Raw genomic sequence first — 20330 nt, 5'->3', positions numbered from 1 at the left:
AGGGAATCATAGAATGAGCAATCCCTGTGGAAAGTGGAGAGAGGGTGGGTACATTTATGTTTGGTGGTAGTGCCCCTTTGGAGATGGCAGAAGTTGCGGAGAACATCATATTGGATGTGGAAGCCCATGGGGTGGTAGATAAGGACATGTGGAACTCTATTGCTGCTAAGGCAGCAGGAAGATGGGGTGAGCGTAGGTGTTCAGGAAATGGAGGAAATAAGGGTGAGGGCAGCATCAATGTTGGAGGAAGGGAATTTATCAGAGATATCTCATCATTTCTATACTTTTTACCCAACCTCAGACCAAATCTCAGTTAGCTTTTAGGTAATACATGAAAGTATCTATGATTTATTTCTATTTCTCTGCCCATTCCTGTGCACAATATTCAGAGTGCTTTTGATTATTCTTCCAATAGTAAGATTAAGATCACCAAGGGTCTATTGGAATTATAAGTACAAATCAGTTTCCTGCAGTTCTATTTACTCCCGAGTTTTGGAAGGTCCATCTGCAAGAAAATTTATGGAATCCACACTTTTGATTAAAATGTTGTCATGACTGATTCAAAATCTTTTTATCTCCTGTTGACCCATTATAGTTGGAATACAGACAACTGTACTGACGAAAGGCTGCATTGCAAAATCACTGTGCACAGGAAACATCAATGTCTTATTCGTCAATACTGGAGTTAAATGCTGTGAATCAGATTTATGTAATGTGAATGGTGCAATTAATTTCTCTGCAAGAAAACTGCTGCTTATGGCCTCGGCAAGTTTTCTTTACTTCATCTATAAGCTTACAAATGAAGTTGGATAATGCATCATCTGCTTGAGGAGACCTGGTGATATATATTATTAATTTTACTTAAATGGAAGCTGTAATTAGGGCCAATATAGGCAATAATATTCACAAGTTTTGATTTCTCTTCCTATCATCAAAATTAATTTTTAATATTCTAGTTTTATAGCCATGTTGTTACTTATAAACTGTAATGAACTCACATTGGGCAGAATGCTACCACAAGTTCCAAGATATCACCTATAACTCACGAAGAAAAAAAATCACAATTATTTCATCAAATTAAAGAAACCCAGATGCAAAGTGAACACTCGTAGTACTTATTAAAAGATACATTTTATTACTGTCAAAACTATGTTCAGTATAAAGCAATTTAAGACTATTGGTCAGGACTTAAAATGTAAGTTTGAAATATATCAAGAAATCTTAAAGCCTTATTTTAAGCACTTAGACAATTTTGTTATGAAGTTACCAGGTATATCATTTATATTATTATTATTATATTGTATTCAATGCCAAGAAAATATTTTAAAAAATAACTCACTCTAATCTGCAATGTTACCAGTACATGTTCAATATTCTATTAATTTGTGATTCAATGTTTTAAGAGAACACATTTTCATAACTAAATGGAGTGTGCTTGGTGTAATCAATGAAATGAATGGTTTAGGAAGGCTCTGACCATTGCAACATGGAAGCTTGTGGCTAATGAAGATGTGATGAACACATACCTATCTGCTAAGAAGCTCTTCATTTCCCTGTTGCTCTCTGCCTTAAAGATGTTCCTTTAGCATTACCATTTTGACCCTTATTTCAATTATTTTTCCTAATTACACTTGATGTAAATCAATATAAAATTTTGTTTAATAAAGCTCCTCTGAAAAGTCTCAGTATCTTCTGTCTCATAATAATGATCATTAATAATGATTATTATCAATCATAATAAATAGTAGCTGCTGTTATTGTAATCTATAAATGATTTGAGGGGTTTTGCCCACTGTCAATAACATAGTAGAGAAAAGAAGAAAAAGAACATTTGTGTTTTCCAACAAATAAAATCACATGCAATTTGCCCAACACCGACATAACTGATCAGTTTCTAACCAGAATATTCAACAAAAGACAAAGTACTAACAAGGTGTGGTGAAAATATTAAATGCATATTGAACAGACAGTCTTCTCTCTTGAATTGGATACCAAACAATAAACTAGCTACACTAAATTACATGAAAATGTTTAACAGTCTGTGGCCTCCTGCTCAGGTTCTCCCCAGGTTCGGGCAGGGTTTTGTTCCTGTGAACATTTGTAACACAGACTGTTCGCATGTTGGAAGTGAGGCTATAATACAAGTTCCCAAATAGAATAAAATATCAGCAGCCTTGCAACAGTCGGCAAATTTATACCACCGATTTCCCAAACTATCCTTCATATCACAGGCTATACAGGTGTTTGTGAACCTGTAGTATTATGGTGAAGCCCAATGCATACTTGACAAACATTACCTCGTCTTACATCTGGGCATATCGCAGCTTTTTGGACTTCATTCTAGACTCTACAAGTTCAGGTAACTTGATTTCTCTGTCCATATTAGTTGTCTAACTGTAAAACTGGCTCAGTTTGCTTGTTACTTTGCCCTTTTTGTCTTTTTCAAATTTTTAAATATTTCCTTTTTTAAAATTTCCAAATCAATTTGAATCAAATTTACTGTCATGGACACAAGTACACATACGCACTGATACAATGAAGAACTTACTTGCAGCACAATCACTGGCACATTGGTATGGGTATCGGTTTACTTTTCCACATGTATCAAGATATACAAGATGATAAGAGACATAGATTGAGTGGACAGCCAGGCATTCTTTTTCCCTGGGTTGAACAGGCTAAATTGAGAGCATAATTTTAATGTGATTGGAGGAAAGTATAGTGGGAATAATGTCTAAGATTTTTACACAGAACGTGGCGGGTGACTGGTATGCACTGTAAAGCAGTGCTCTGTGGCAGTTTTTAAGAGTTTGAACTGTGTCCGATCAGTAAACAGGATGCAATAGCAAGGGTCAGTGTTAGAGTGGGAAGGTTTTGGCTTTGGCTCATCAGGATTGGGCCAAGTAACCAACTGGTAACTTTCTTCTTTATTCATCATTCCTCGTCTGTTAGGCACAATTAGTGCAGTGAAAATCTCTCCAGGGCTGTTTTGAGTTCTTTGTGTGAGATGTGGGAAATCTGAGAGATCTCCAGCCTCCTGAATAACCACATCTGCTCCAAGTGCACCACGCTGCAGCTCCTCAGCGAATGTGTTAAGGAACTGGAGCTGCAGCTCGATGACCTTCAGCTCATGCGGGAGACTGAGGAATTGATAGATAGGGGTGTGGTGAACTACATATACCTGTCTGGACATGCCCCCAGCCGACTGCTCCTGTGGCTCCTCCCACAGACCCCTGTATAAAGGCAATTGAGGCCTGTCACCTTCTACATGCGAACCCCCAGTATGCCTACATGGTCTTACCTGATGGGCGGGAGGACACCGTCTCCATCTGCGACCTGGCGCCCGCAGGAGCAGCAGACCACTACCCCAAACACTCCCCGGTAACTATGAACCCTGTACCCGAGGTGACACCGCGCACACTGAGCCCTACACAGACTCCTCACGACACTCATATACACGACACTCGTATGCGTATATACCAGGCGCCTCGCACATGCGTTAGGGATCACTGACGCCCAGTGGGCTGACACCTCCAGTTAGGCCGGAACCAGCACAACCTCCGTCTCCGGTGCAAGCACCACCGGCACCTGTGCAATCACCACCACCGGCATCTGTGCAATCACCACCACCGGCATCTGTGCAATCACCACCGCCGGCATCTGTACAATCACAGCCGGTGCTACGTAGATCGCAGCAACAGATTCGACCACCTGATAGACTTAACCTGTAAGAAACTTTGCCACATGGGGACTCTTTTAAAACAAAGGGGGGGGTGAATGTGGTGAATTACATATACCTGTCTGGACACGCCCCCTGCTGACTGCTCCTGTGGCTCCTCCCACAGACCCCTGCATAAAGGCGATTGGGGCCTAAACCCGGCCTCTCAGTCTCCAGGATGTAGTATGGTGGTCAACCACTGCTTGTTCCTTCTTCCAGTCAATAAAAGCCGATATCTCGCCTTTACATCTCAGAGTGAGTTATTGATGGTGCATCAAGGGGCTAGTGGAAGGAAGTCACCCCTTGTTTGCAGAAGGCAGGAAACTGGGTGGAGAAGAAAGGGAAATGGGCCGAAAGTACAGAGTATCCCTGTGGGCATTCGCCTCAATAATAAGTATAACGTTTTGGATAATGTTGAGCGGGACAGCCTACCCGGGTGGGGGGGGAGGGGTGAGCCACAGTGAATGGGTCATAGAGTTACATAGAGAAGTACAGCACAGGAACAGGCCCTTCAGCCTATCTGATCCATGCTAAAACCATTTAAACTGCCTACTCCCATCAACATGCACTGGGACCAAAGACCTCCATATCCCTACTATCCATGTACCTATCCAAACTTCTCTTAAACATTGAAATTGAGCTTGCATGCACCACTTGTGCTGGCAGCTCATTCCACACTCTCACGACCCTCTGAGTGAAGAAGTTTTCCCTCAAGTTCCCCTTAGAATTCTCACCTTTCACTCTTAACCTAAGATCTCTGGTTGTAGTCCCACCCAAGCTCAAAAAATCATGCTTGCATTTACTCTATCTATAGCACTCATAGATCTGTGTACCTCTAACAAATCTCTCAGTCTTCCATGTTTGAAAGAACACAGTCCTAACCTATTCAATCTCTCCTTATAACAGGTCCTCCAGACCCAGCAACGTCGTCATAAATTTTCTCTGCACTCTTTCTTTATAGCTTTACTGTAGGTAGGTGACCAAAACTGCACACGGTACTCCAATTTAGGCCTCACCGGCATCTTATACAACTTAAACATCTTCTGTACTCAATACATTGATTTATCAAGGCCAAAGTGCCAAAAGCTACCATATCATTACAACTATATCTACCTGTGAAGCCACTGCCAACAAATTATGTACTTGTATTCCCAGATCCCTTTGTTCTACCACACTCCTCAGTGCCCTACCATTCACTGTGTTAAGGCCTACCCTGGTTGGTCCTACCAAAGTACAAAACCTCGTACTTTTCTGCATTAAATTCCATCTGCCATTTTACAGCCCATTTTTCCAGCTGATGTAAATCTCTCCGCAAGCCATGGCATTCTTCTTCGCTGTGCACTACACCCCCAATCTTGGTGTCATCCGCAAATTTGCTGATCCATTTAATCACGTTATCATCCAGATCAATGATATAGGTTGCAAACAACAAAGGGCCCAGCACCGATCCCTGCTGCACACGACTCGTCACAGGCTTCTACTCTCTGGCCAATATCTAATCCAATTTACGACTTTATTCTGAATGCCAAGTGACTGAACATTCCTGACTAGCCTCCCATGTGGGACCTTGTCAAAAGCCTTGCTAAAGTCCATGGTAGACAACATCCACAGCCTTGCCTTTATCCATGTTCCTGGTAACTTCCTCTAAAAACTTAATAACATAGAAACATAGAACACCTACAGGCCCTTCAGCCCACAATGCTGTGCCAAGTATGTACTTACTTTGGAAATTACCTCAGGTTACCCATAACCCTCTATTTTTCTAAGCTCCATGTACCTATCCAGGAGTCTCTTAAAAGACCCTGTTGTATCTGCCTCCACCAGTGTCGCTGACAGCCCATTCCACGCACTCACCACTCTCTGCATAAAAAACTTACCCCTGATATCTCCTCTGTACCTACTTCCAAGCACCTTAAAACTGTGCCCTGTCATGTTAGCCATTTCAACCCTGTGAAAAAGCCTCTAACTATCCACATGATCAATGCCTCTCAGCACTTTATACACCTCTATCAGGTCACCTCTCATCCTCCTTCGCTCCAAGGAGAAAAGGACGAGTTCACTCAACCTATTCTCATAAGGCATGCTCCCGAATCCAGGCAACATCCTTGTAAATCTCCTCTGCACCCTTTCTATAGTTTCCACATCCTTCCTGTAGTGAGGTGACCAGAACTGAGCACAGTACTCCAAGTGGGGTCTGACCAGGGTTCTATATAGCTGCAACGTTACCTCTCAGCTCTTAAACTCAATCCCACAGTTGATGAAGGCCAATGCACCATATGCCTTCTTAACCACACAGTCAACCTGTCCAGCAGCTTTGAGTGTCTTATGGACTCGGACCCCAAGATCCCTCTGTTCCTCCCCGCTACCAAGAGTCTTACTATTAAGAAGACTGGTTAGACATGAACTACTAGGCACGAAGCTATACTGACTATCATTTAAAAACTTTCCCACAACTGTGGCTCAGAGGAGATGAGAAGTGAAGAGGACTGCAGTAATGACAGGATATTCCATACTTAGAGCAACAGAGATGAGATTCTGTGAATGGGAGAGAGACACCCGGATGGTATGTTGCCTCCCAGGTGCCAGGGTCAGGGATCTCTCAGATCAGGTCCACAGCATTCTAAAGGGGAGGGTGAGCAGCCAGAAGTCTTGACACATATTGACACCAATAACATAGGTAGACAAGGTGAGGAAGTCCTGAAGAGAGATTTTAGGTAGCTAGCAAGAAAGCTGAAAAGCAGGATCTCCAAGGTAGTAATCTCTGGATTGCTGCCTGTACCATACGCCAGTGAGAGTAAGAATTTGAACATTTGGCAGATAAATGCAGGGCTGGGGAACCGGTGCAAAGACCAGGGGTTCATATTTCTGGATCACTGGGATCACTTCTGGGGAAGGTACAATCTGTACAAAAAGGACAGGTTACACCTGAAACTGAGGGGGGACCAATATCCTTGTGGGGAGATTTTAAACAGTTTAGCAGAAGGATGGGAACTGGAGTGATGGGGTTGAGGATGGGGTAGTTAGTTTTAGAAACAGAGGCAGTGTGCAGTGAGACTACTAACAAGGATAGGCAGATGATTGAGTAACACTGCAGTCAACAAGATGAGTTGAAATGTAAAAGCAGGACAAAATGAAAAAGGTGATGAATACAGGACTGAAAGTTGTATCTTTGAATACACTCAGTATACAGAATAAAGTAAATTAACTTGTACTACAGTTACAGATTGGCTGGCATGACATTGTGTGCATCACTGAATCATGGCTGAAAGAACATGCAAAGATACATAGAATTGAAAAGGCATACAGGAAGGCAGAGGAGGTAAGGTGGCTCTGCTGGTAAAAAATTAAATCAACCCCTTAAAAAGAGGTCACATAGGATCAAAAGGTGTAGAATTGTTGTGGGTAGAGCTAAGAAACTGCATGGGTAAAAAGACTCTTATGGGAGTTATAAACCAACCTCTGAACAGCAGCAAAGATGTGGGCTACACATTACAACAGGAGATAGAAAATGCATGTCAAAAGGGCAGGATTTCAACATGAAGGTAGACTGGGAAAATCAGATAGTGAGAGAGGTGAGTTCGTAGAATGCCTACAAACTGCGGCTTTTTAGAGCAGCTCATCATTCAGCCCATAAGGGGATCGGCTATTCTGGATTGGGTGTTGTGCAATAAACCAGAACTGATTAAAAAACTTGAGGTAAAGGAATCCTTCGTTAAAAGTTATCATAATATGATCAAGTTCACCCTGAAATTTGAGAACGAGAATCTAAAGTCAGATGTATCAGTATTTCAGTGGAGTAAAAGGAATTACAGAGACGTGAGAGAGGAGCTGGCCAAAATTGATTGGAAGGGGGCACTAGCAGGGATGATGGCAGAGCAGCAATGGCTGGAGTTTCTGGGAGCAATTCAGGATAAATACATCCCAAAAAAGAAGTATTTAAAAGGCAGGATGATGCAATCATGGCCAACAAGAGAAGCCAAAGTCAACTTAACAGTCAAGGAGAGGGCATATAATTGAGCAAAAATTAGTGGGAAGTTAGAGGATTTGGAAGTTTTTATGAACCAACAGAAGACAACTAAAAATTCATAAAGAAGGAAAAGATGGAATACAAAGCTAAGCTAGCCAATAATATTAAAGAAGATACCAAAAATTTCTTTAGGTATATATAAAGTAAAAGAAAGGCAAGAGTAGATATTGGACCACAGATGGAATACAGTATTTGGCCAAGTTTGTGGCTGATACAAAGACAGGTGGAGAGGCAGGTAGTGCTGAAGAAACAGGTAGGCTGCAAAGGGATGTAAACAGATTAGGAGAATAGGCAAAAGAATTAACAGATGGAATACAGTATTTGGAAGTGTACAGTTATGCATTTTGGTAAAAGCATAAACTATTTTCTAAATAGAGAGAAAATTTTCAAAAGTCTGAGATGCAAAGGGACTTGGGAGTCCTCGTGCAGGATTCGCTAAAGATTAATTTTCAGGTTGAGTGGGTGATGAGGAAGGTAAGTGCAATTTCAGCATTCATTTCGAGAAGGCAAGAATACAAGACCATAAGATATAGGAGCAGAATTAGTCCATTTGGCCCATCGAGTCTGCTCCGCCATTTCATTATGGCTTACCCAATTTTCCTCTCAGTCTCAGTCTCCTGACTTCTCCCTGTATCCCTTCATGCCCTGACCAATCATGAATCTATCAACCTCTGCCTTAAATATACATAAGGACCTGGCTTCCTCAGCTACACGCGCCAAAGAATTCCACAGATTCATCACCCGCTGGCTAAAGAAATTCCTCATCTCTGTTCTAAAAAGATGCCTTCTACGCTGAGCCTGTGTCCTTTGGTCTTAGACTCTCCCACCATAGGAAACAACCTCTCCACGTCCACTGTATTAAGGCCTCTCACCATTCGAAGGTTTCAATGAGGTTACCCCTTATTCTTCTGAATTCTAGTGAATACAGGCCCAGAGCCATCAAACACTCTTCATATGACAGGCCACTCAATCCTGGAACCATTTTCGTTAAAACTCCTTTGAACCCTCTCCAGTTTCAGCACATCCTTTCTGAGATAAGGAGCACAAGCCTGCTCACAATACCCCAAGTGAGGGCTTACCAATGCTTCATGAAGTCTCAACATTACATCCTTGCTTTACATTCTAGTCCTGTTGAAATGAATGCTAACATTGATTTTGCCTTCCTCACCACAGACTCAACCTGAAAATTAACCTTAGGGAATCCTGCACGAAGACCCCCAAGTCCCTTTGCACCTCAGTTTTTTATATTTCCTCTCCATTTAGAAAATAGTCAGCCCTTTCATTTCTTCTACCAAAGTGCATGACCATACATTATTCCATCTGCCGCCATAAACTGTATTCCATCTGCCACCATAAAAGCAAGGATGTAATCTTGAGGCTTTATAAGGCGCTGGTAAGGCCTTATTTGGACAATTCTGAGCACTGTTTCCCCCCTTATCTGAGAAAGAACATGCCTGAAATTGGACAGGGTTCACTGGAGGTTCACCAGAATGATTCCAGGATATGAGAAGTGTTTGATGGGCCTTGGTCTGGACCTAACAGAATTCAAAAGAATCAGGGTAGGGAATCTCATTGAAACCTATCGAAAGTTGAAGGCCTAGATAGGGTGGGTACGGAGAGAATGTTTACTGTAGTGGGTGAGTCTAAGACTAGAAGGTACAGCCTCCAAATAGAGAAACATCCATTTCAACTGGAAATGAGGAGGAATTTATTTCACCAGAAAGTAATGAATCTGTGGAATTCGTTGCCGCAGCATCTGTGAAGACGAAGTCATTGGGTATATTTATGGCAAAGGTTGACAGATTTGATTAGTCAAGGCATGACTGGTTATGGGGAGAAGCCAAGAGATTGGGCTTGAGAGGGAAATGGATCAGCCATGATGAAATGGCAGAGCAGACTCAAAGGGCAAAGTGGCCTGAAGGCCAATTTATACTTCTGCGTTGAATCTACGCCATAGGTACAGCATAGCTGTGTACCATATGCTGTAGCCTGATGCGCACCTCCCCAAAAATGTAACTACGCGTCGCGGTGACGCAGACCACAACAGTGATTGGTCCACATCACATTTCCAGTTGCTTCTGAACGATGAACCAAATCATCAAATCTACCTGCCGACATCCGAAAATATTTGAAATGCATTTCCTCGTCCATGTCTCTCAGTGGCTGGACAAGGTCAGAAAATTCACCCTCGTTCTGCCTCAATCTGTTCAATGGTCGTACACACCATCTCCTCTGATGTCTTCTCTCTTTTCTGTGTTGCAGTAATTTCAATAAAAATGACTCTTGTTCAACATTTATTAGCTCCAACTCCAACATGGTGCGCTCAGTTTCAGTCGCCATTGTTTGAAGTACACAAAGAAACTCAACACAGTGGCATTGAAACCCCACCACCAACTAGCGTTTTGGTGGTGAATTGCAGAGCGACGCAGACACACTAACGCACAGGTATAAATGCTCATAACGGCTTAGGCCACTTGTGTAGGCTACAGTGTAGAGCCAATGCAGAAGTATAAATCAGCCTTAATTTGGCTCCTATATCCTATGGTCTTATGGGAGGTGGAAGAGGCAGAGACATTTAAGACCACTCTAGGTAGGGAAATGGATAGAAAAATGGAGGGCTATGTGGGAGGGAAGTATTAGTTTGATCTTAGAGTAGGTTAAAAGGTCGGCACATCATGGGCTGAACGTCCTGTACTATGCTGTAATATTCTATGAGATACAGTGAAAAGCTTTTCACGCATACTGTCACACAGATCAGATCATTAAATACATTGAGGTAGAACAAAGTAAAACAATATAACTGCAAATAAATTGTTAACAGCTAGAGACAGTGCAGTGCAGGTTAACAGTAAAATCCAAGATCATAATGAGGTAGATTGTGCAGTCTACAGTTCATCTTTTCCTATTACGGAACCATTTAATAGTCTTAGCACAGCAGGGTAGAAGCTCTCCTTGAGCCTGGTGCATGCCCTTTCAGACTTTTCTATGTACTGCCCAATGGAAGGGGGAGAAGAAAGAATGTGCAGGGTGAGAGGAGTCACTGATTATGCTGGCTACATTACTGAGGCAGGATGACATATAGACAGAGTCTATAGAGCAGTGGTTCCCAACCTTTTCTATGCTGCACACCACGAGGAAATGTTTGATTAGTGTATGCACCCCCTACAAAAGTAATTTCACATTGGAAGATGAAGAAGTCTAATTTCTAATTTTTGAACCACATACAATACTGCTGGTGAACAAATTGAACTTAAAAAAATAGGCTTTTAACTCAGTGCATAAAATGCAAATATAAATTGAGCAATTAGATTCTAATTTATTCAGAAAAAATTGTAAACGGTAAAATCAATCCCAATTGTGAACATAAAATTCAATGACTTCTTTGCTCCTGCTTCTCATTCATGATTTTGTCAAAACGTGGAACTTTCTTGCTGACTGCGATCGGCAGGTCTGCCTGTGGATTCAGGCGATTCCTAGATCTTGTCTTGATTGACAAAAGAGAACTGAATCCAGATTCACACAAGTATGTTGTTGCAAATGGAATGAGGACACAGAGTGCTTTTCCACCAAGTCTTGGGAACATATCCAGTGCTGCACACCAAAACTCCTCCAAAGTCTTGCTTTAAAATTGCATTTCAAGAGCTTGATTTGTCTGCAAATCAATAAGATCTTCCTTCAGCTCTTCATCATTTGACATTTTCTCCAAATTGTAGGAATTTGGATTCATGATCCATTCTTCTGAAATCTTCAGGTTTCCTCAGCAAAATATCCATCAAACGATTCTGACAGTATTTCCAAATGAGCCACAATTTCTTCATGCACAGTAGGAGTTATGGATCCAGCATCATCAACCATCTCTTCTAGTGAAGGAAAATTTGAGAGACTGCCTCTTTCAATCCTTCAACGCCAAAGATGTAACTTTTCTTTGAAGGCATTCAACTTTTCACAAGCCTTCAATATGTTTATCCCTTTTCCTTGAAGAGAAACTCTCAGGTCATTCATACAAGTGAAAATGTCAGCTAAGTAAGCCAGCATTTGGGTGAATTCCTGTGATTCCATTGCCCCAACCAGATCACATTCACGCTCCTCCAGAAAAACTTTGATTTCTTCCTGCAGTTCAAAGAAGCGGGTTAAAGCTTGTCCTCGTGACAACCAACAGATTTCTGTGTGGAAAAGCAAAACTGAATGCTCACTTTCCAGGCCCTCAAAATGATTTGAAGATGTGACGGTTCAAAGCACGCCCCCTGATCCAGTTGATGATCTTCACACAAGTATCAAGGACTTTCTTCAAATTTGGAGGCAATGATTTTGATGCCAAAGCATGCCAATGAAGAAAACAATGGGTAACTTGCAAGTCTGGAATCTCCTTTATCATCAATGCAGAAAAGCCAGATTTATTTCCAGGCATTGCAGGTGCCCCGTCAGTGCAAACAGAACCAAAGACTTTGACATCTAAATCATGTTTGGCAAAGAAGTCTTTCACCAGCTGTATCATATCCTTTGCAGTTGTGTTTGTTTTCGGATCTTTACAAAACAGGAAATCTTCCTTCACAGCACCATCATTGACATACCTCACTAATGTGATGAGTTGACTACAACTGGAGACACCAGTTGGCTCATCCAACTGAATAGAGATTTTAAGAGGACTAGCTCTGACATCTGAGATGACTTGGTCCAAAATGTCTTCACTCAAATCACTGATTCGGTTGTGAATGACATTATTTGATAGGGGCACCTGTTCAAATTTTTTTCTTGCTTCTTTGCCCTGGATAATTGTTGTCATTTCCAGTGCACATGGCTTGATGAGATCTTCCGCAGTTGTTTGGGGCTTCTTGGATTTGGCCACTTTATATGCCACTTGAAGCAAGAAGTAGTGGTTTTTCAACAGAAACAAAACCTAACTTTGGAAGAGTTCCTTGTGAATCAAAACGAGCTCTTTTGATTTTCAATGACTCAACATCATGACCTTCAACATCAGCTCCTCCATGCTTGTCCTTGAAGTTCTCTTGAAGCTTGGATGGCTTCAGATTTGAGTTGGAAAACACAACGCTACAAAGAATGCTCTGGGGTTTTTGCAAGCCATCATTTCCTGTTGTGCAAGTGAAACCAAAGCACACAGTCATCATTCCATTTCCTTCTTTTTGACATGATGAAGGGTTAATGAAGGGTTAAGGGTAAAGAGAGAAATATGAGCTAATATGAGAAAAACTATCCGATTAAGTCAGGGATGACCGCTTTACTCAACCAGACACGCCTATACCAAAGTATCGCAAGAAATACACTTTCAAATATTATATTACGATATTATCTGTGGTTACGCCAAGATAAATCATTAGGTGGAAATGCTACGAGGACGTGACATGACTTATTAGGCTACTCTCTACTGAATTTACACACCTATTTTCGATGATTACCGGAGATATGAACTACCATCACACAATTCAAAGTCCTCGGTGCTAACCATGATACCTCCTCAACTAACACAATTCAAATAAAAAATCTGTTAAGAGAAAAAAAACCTTTGAAATTCAAAAACTTCTTTAATGCATTGAGCCAAATACGAATGAATGACATCAACTGCTTTTTATCAAAATGTGGCTTTTTAAAATTTTATAATTGAATAATTTACCTACTGTCTGCGGGTTTGGTTTTAATATGAAGTCGTTACTCAATGGTTGATTCGGGATGTATAAAGACTTTAGCATTATGAGATGATTTTTAACTCTGAGATGTAATCTTCTAGCTAACATTGATGAGACTCCTCAACTCTGAGGTGTAACTCCCAGGTAACATTGATGAGACTCCTCAATGCTGACTTGGGAAGCGGGAGACTGGAGTGAGTTTACGTCTCTCGACTCGGGCAGCGGGAGACTGGATTGTGCTTGGGACAAACGTTACCACCACTTCTCAAGGCTCACTGGCAGCTGGCTGAGTGATGACTCGTGACTCGTCACTCAAGGACACAAGCCACTCTTTGTCGCACCCCCTGAAATTCCATCTCACACCCCCTGGGGGTGCGGGCACCCCAGGTTGGGAACCCCTGCCGTAGAGTGAATGTTGGTTCCTATGATGTGCTGAACTGTGCCCGCAACTCTGTAGTTTCTTGCAGTCACGTGCAGAGCAGTTGTTGTATCAGGTCGTTATGCACCCAGATATGATGCTTTCAATGGTGCATTGATAAAAGTCAAAAGTCAAATTCCTTTAGACTACAGAGGAATGAGAGGCAATGGTGAACTTTCTTGGTCATGGCATCTATGTGGTTGGACTATGACAAGCTATTGGTGGTGTTCAATTCTAGAGACTTGAAACTCTCAACCTGAACATCATCGAACACAGCAAGAGATACAATATTCAGAAGTAAAATGTAAACTGAACAAAATTATACAAGGAAAAACATAGAACAGAAGGACCGTCAATTGTAGTGCAAAATTGACATGGAGTTACTATGGGGTAGCGATTAGGTTTTTTTTCCTACAACACAATACAGGCCCTTCGGCCCACAAAGTTGTGCCAAACATGTCCCTACCTCAGAAATTACTAGGCTTACCCATAGCACTCTATTTTTTCTAATTTCCATGTACCTATCCAAAAGTCTCTTAAAAGACCCTATTGTATCTGCCTCCACCACCATCGCTGGCAGCCCATTCCACACACTCACCACTCTCTGAGTAAAAACTTACCCCTGACATCTTCTCTGTACCTACTCCCCAGCACCTTAAACCCGTGTCCTCTTGTGGCAACCATTTCAGCCCTGGGAAAAAGCCTCTGACTATCCACATGACCAATGCCTCTCATCATCTTATACACCTCTATCAGGTCACCTCTCATCCTCCATCGCTCCAAGGAGAGAAAGCCGAGTTCACTCAACCTATTCTCGTAAGACATGCTCCCCAATCCAGGCAACATCCTTGTAAATCTCCTCTGCACCCTTTCTATGGCTTCCACATCCCTCCTGTAGTGAGGCAACCATAACTGAGCACAGTACTCCAAGTGGGGTCTGACCAGGGTCCTATATAGCTGCAACATAACCTCTCGGCTCCTAAATTCAATTCCACGACTGATGAAGGCCAATGCACCATATGCCTTCCTAACCACAGAGTCAACCTGCGCAGCTGCTTTGAGTGTCCTCTGGACTTGGATCCCAAGATCCCTCTAATCCTCAACTGCCAAGACTCTTACCATTAATACTATATTCTGCCATCAGAATACCTACCAAAATGAACCACATCACACTTATCTGGGTTGTGCAGTTTAGTTCAAGAACCAAATTGTTCAAGTAGCTGTTCTTGAACCTGGTGGTGTAGGGCTTCAGACTTTCTTGCCTAATGGTAGCTATGAAAATATGGCATGGACCAGATGGTGGGGATCTTTGGCAATTGATGCTACCTTCTTGTTTCCTCTCTAAGTGCAGGATTTACATAGCCTAACCCACCAGGCATGTCTTCCTGCTCTGTATTTTGCAATTTCTACACTCTTTTGTCTATCTTCTCACTCTCAGACTACCCCTATTCACTCATTGACCAGATGACTTTATTTGCTGTTTACCCAATAGTTACCCTAGTTTGACCTATCAGAGACATTACCCTCCCCCACTCTCCCTGCATCTTAACATTTTTTATGCCTGCTTCCCAGTTTTGGCAAGGAACCTTCAGTATAAAACGTTAACTTTTTTCTACCAGTTCAACACCAGCAAAGTCCTGTGAGCCAGAATATCAGAGTGTTTTTTTGTATTTTTTTGCTGATTTATCCTGACATCAGAGAGAACAAAAAAAATAGCAAGCAGAACCTGTAAAGGAATTTCCTCACCAATTAACAACGATGGATAATCAGATATCCCAACAGAATATGCACTTTTGCTGAGAGATATTCACATTTTCACATAAAGATTCATCTAATCGGGATTATTTCTATTGCTTCAGTGTTTATAATGTTATGTATATTCCAATTTATCATAATAGAGGGAAGTGGAGAAGAACGTCCAATAACAATAAAATTCTGAACATGTTTATAAAGAATATTTGGTGTTCTGTCATACATAACTTTCAGAGGAAATTTCTTCCTAAGAGCATGATAGCCTGGCAGTTAGTGTAATGTTTTATAGCACTAGCAACCCGAGTTCAATTCTATATTGTTATTGTGTATATAAATAAGAATTTCATTTCCAAGTGTGCAACGTGGATGGTTTACCCGGAATGGGAGCTGATGTTGGTGAACGGGACACACACAGGCTCTTGATGGGCTTAAGGTCCCAGGTAAAATGTGATCAATCTGAAGACATTCTGTAAATAAAATAGTTCTAGCATTTTTATCCATGCAAGTTCGTCTTTGTTTACGAACAAATATAACACAGTGTTAGAAGTTGCTGTGAAGTCTAATTATGAAGCATAACCGAATACCGTGAGCGACTAAGAAACAGACATTGGTTCAGATGGAGAGAAGCTCCTGGCAAACAGTCTCAAAGTTCAGAAAGAGATTCAGGTGAAAAAAGATCAAAAAATTTAACTTAAGTCCACCTGCAGCAATCCATTTTACTGGGAATCTAGCTGGTAACTGGAAACACTTCAAGCACTGATTCAATATATATTTAATGGCAAGCAGACCGGCAGGGCAGAGGAAAAATTGAAAGCGTCGATCTTTCTACATGTATTTGGCGAAGATGCTTTGGACATTTACAACACTTTCAAATCGATGAGATAGACTTTAAATTAGACCACTCTGATGACAAAAGTTGAGGAGTATTTTGTTCCAAGTGATATGTCATGTTTGAATGACATAAGTTCTTTTCCTGTGACCAGAAACAATATTTAGCGGAGCTTCACACACTGAGAGTTTGGAGATTTGAGAGACTCACTAGTCAGAGACAAAATAAGTTGTGTCTTGCAGGTTTATGAGGACATACTATTGTGTTTGTTTTCTTTAAAGGGAAAGGATGAGTTACAATGTGTGTACATAATAAAGAATTTCAGTTCCCAGTGTGCAATGTGGAAAGTTCAACTGGAACGGGAGGTGATGTTGGTGAATGGGACACACACACAAACACACACTCACACTTGGTGGGCTGATGTCCTGAGTAAAATTTGGTTGAACCAATGTCATTTTGTAAATCTGTAAATAAAATAGTTCCAGCATTTTTACCAATGCAAGTTGGTTCTTGTCAACAAATTCCACTTCTGTGTATAAGGAGTTTGGACGTTCGCTCTGTGTCTGCTTGGGTTTCATCTGGGTGTTCTGGTTTTCTCCTTCGTTACAAACACATGCAGGTTAGGAGGTTAATTGGTCACATGGGTTAATTGGAAGGTGTGGGCTCATTAGGCCAGAAGGGTCCAAATGCTGTATCTGTAAGTAAAAGAAAATTATATTATGCCATATGCCTGAATCTGGATCAGTCTTCCAACTAAAATCATTTTATGTCTGTAATACTTCCTTTAGCGAGGCAATTGTTACACGTAAAGTTTTTCTCCGTAGTTAATGAAATACTTCTACTGTTGCAAAACCTTCTCTACCTATTAGGTGCTTGTGCCTCTCAAGCGTCACAGAGTTGTATAGTACTGAAACAACCCCTTCAGCCTAATTCATCCATGCAAACCAAGATGGCAATCTGAGCAATGAGAGCAATAATGGCCCAGTTGCCTCAGAAGAATTTCATATTTCTTATCTAACTGTAATACTCTCTTTGTTGAATTTCTATCCTTGACATTTGTTGTATTAATCACTGAGGGATACAATCTTCAAGGATAACTCTGAACTAACTTACTCATAGGAAGTACATGAATATTGAAATAAATATACCAGGTATTAGCACATTTTGGCACCTCTATTGTAACTCAGTGGGATACTAACTGAGTAACAGTACTTTCACTTTAGGTAGTTTAATGCATAAGTTATTGCACAAATATCCAATGATGGGGCAGCTGAGGACAGTTAAATTTATTTAATGAAAAGCTCAGATCAATAACGAAAATATCAGGTCATAGTGAAATCTTACCTGCTTCCCTAACCTATCTTAGTTTTTGATTTACAATTTTTTCACTTCACACCACACGCTGTCAGAGCACTGCTGCCAGGATAATCAAGGATAAGTCCCACCCAACCAACACACTTTTTGTCCCACTTCCCTCCGGCACCTGTGCCGAGTTTTTAATTTGTGACACCTCAACCTCTCTGTACATCGCTGGTTTTGCCAGTGGTCCGGAACTCCTCCCAGTCTACGGCGGATGTGACGCGAACGGACCCGGCAGTGATGTCACGCTATTTATAAAAGCGCTCGCCGCAGACGGCCGCTTCCTCTTCCTACCTTGCCTCTGCTCCGAGGTGCTCTGTCCTTCGATCGAAGCTAAGGCCGAATCCCAGCCGGCGACTAGCACCATCCATCCCGCCATGGCATCCACATCCGAGCTGGCCTGCATCTACAGCGCTCTCATCCTGCACGACGATGAAGTCACCGTGACCGTGAGTGCATCGCCGCCGCCATTTCGTGCGGGTTGGGGGGCACACGAGCCATTTTATGTTGGAGGGGAGAAGTACGGGCTGGCCGGGGGTTGTTCCGCGACCCGGCTCCGTTCAGGCCCCACTGGGTGGCTGCCTGAGGGCGGCGGCCCCGCACGTGGAGTCCGCGGCGGCTTGTCGGTGCTCGGGCCTTCCCGGAGTCTGAAACCTGCTTCGTCTTCCATTGTTCACGCCACTCGTGCTGAGTTCCCTCAGAAATCCAGTTTTTCAATATGTGTCCGAACGATCTCGCGTATTTGATCTTGCTCTATATCATTTTGTAAACCACTAAATTTGCCTAAGTGCTTGCACATTCTGTTTAGTTTCTTAGTTTAAAACTAATTTTCAACTTCTGATCATTACTTAGTCAGATTTTAAACACTGCATTTGCTTCATGAATTAACTCATAGCGAACATCCCTTTGGTATCCTTCCCCCGAAGGTTTAAATATTTTGATAGTAATGGCCGATCATGCTCTCATGACCACAATTGTTTCTGGCAATTTTTTCTACAGAAGTGGTTTGCCATTGCCTTTTGGTTGGTTGGTTAGTGTCTTTACAAGATGGGTGACCCCAGCCATTATCAATACTCCTCAGAGATGTCTGATGGTTCTCATAACCAGGACTTGTGATAATGCACCAGCTGCTCTTATGACCATCCACCACCAGGAGGAATTTCAATACACCCTTGTGTATATGACAGTAAACTAATGTAAATTTAAGAAAGAGGATGATGAAAAGTTAGAAGCTAGGTGAAGTGCTGTATTTGCTGCCTTTTGAGGTGTAAGATCTGGGTAATGCATCCTTTTTATTAAACTATTTGTGCAACTGTTGCACTAATGTTGATAGGTGGTGATGAAGTTGTTTTTTTTTCCGTTTATTTGAACATAATAAACCACCTTCAAATTCTAATTATGAGGTGAACTGTATTTGTGTTCCATTTGGCTGGAATAAACTTTAATGCAGTTTTTTCATTGTTTCTTTCAGGAAGACAAGCTTAATGCCCTCATCAAGACAGCTGGAGTTAATGTGGAGCCTTTCTGGCCCAGTCTGTTTGCTAAGGTAATGTCAAAATGTGTTACTTTTTTAGTTTGTCCATTGTTTAGATGAACAAATTTATTTCTGAATGTCCCTTTGGTCGGTTCTTTAATTCCCACCTATCAATTAAGTTTCCTCCTGAACTCAGTGTCATTTTTTGACTCTGGCCAACCATAAATGTAATTGTATTTGTCCCTCGATACTATTTTTTAATTTGGCAAGCCCTTGTCTCAAAACTTTAGTTATTCAAAATTGTTTAAATTTACATTATTTTTTCAGCCAACTTTTAGTGATGATTTCTAAATTGTCATCCCCTGCACTGTATAAAGATGTGTACTTGCTTAGTAAGTGGACTCTCCTTGTCTAATGTTTTTCAGGCTTTGGCAAACATTGACATTAATAGTCTGATCTGTAGTGTTGGTGCTGGTGGTGGTGGAGGAGGTGCTGCTGCTCCCACTGCCGCAGCTGCTACTGCTGCTGCTCCTGCTGGTGAGTGTTCTACCCGTCCACTTAGTTACAACTGTTTTGTTTTTGTTTTGATAACTTTGTGTCAAGGAACTTAAGTGTTCTTTCCTTTTGCAGCGGAAGAGAAAAAGGAAGAGAAGAAACAGGAAGAATCTGAGGAGTCTGATGATGACATGGGCTTTGGTCTCTTTGATTAAGTGCCATGAAGTATTTGTTACAAATAAATAAATAGAAATTATTTTTGAATGGTAATGGATACATACAAGCCAGTTATTGCAATAGTTGTCCTGACATTATTTGGAAATGTGACATTTCCTCATGATTTAGCAACAATAGTGCGTCATCTTACTGCTATTTTTGCATTAAGGTGTATCCCTCGTCAGAACAGGCTCTTTGGCATCATGATCGCCATACACATGGGTCAATCTTAACTAATCCTGTTTGCCTGCGTGAGTTCCATGTCTATTCCCAGGCTGTATCAGGTTACCCCTGCCACACTCCAAAGAAAAACAACTCAATTTTTTTTCAACCTGCTACTTTAAATCAGAACCAGATTTAATATCTGGTTAATTATATATATATATATACACACACACAC

The 20330-nt window shown here is 41.5% G+C and overlaps 2 protein-coding genes across 2 annotated transcripts in view; both read left to right on the top strand.

Moving 5' to 3' along the window:
• Nucleotides 1-1682, top strand: part of LOC132397303 (prostate stem cell antigen-like) — a 34358-nt gene extending 32676 nt beyond the window's left edge. The window contains exon 3 of the mRNA XM_059975913.1: nt 596-1682. Coding sequence (XP_059831896.1) covers nt 596-813 — 218 coding nt within the window. The 3' untranslated portion in view covers nt 814-1682. The remainder of the gene's footprint in view (nt 1-595) is intronic.
• Nucleotides 1683-18014: 16332 nt separating this feature from the next.
• LOC132397306 (large ribosomal subunit protein P1-like) lies at nt 18015-19984 on the top strand. Its single transcript, XM_059975927.1, has 4 exons — nt 18015-18194; nt 19217-19291; nt 19645-19756; nt 19850-19984. The coding sequence occupies exons 1-4, from the start codon at nt 18123-18125 to the stop codon at nt 19927-19929; spliced, it is 339 nt and encodes a 112-aa protein (XP_059831910.1). The 5' UTR covers nt 18015-18122; the 3' UTR covers nt 19930-19984.
• Nucleotides 19985-20330: the final 346 nt, after the last annotated feature.

The sequence above is a fragment of the Hypanus sabinus genome, chromosome 1 (genome assembly GCF_030144855.1).
Source record: "Hypanus sabinus isolate sHypSab1 chromosome 1, sHypSab1.hap1, whole genome shotgun sequence".
Classification (NCBI taxonomy): Eukaryota; Metazoa; Chordata; class Chondrichthyes; order Myliobatiformes; family Dasyatidae; genus Hypanus; species Hypanus sabinus.
This window is presented reverse-complemented; position numbering and strand designations above follow the sequence as displayed.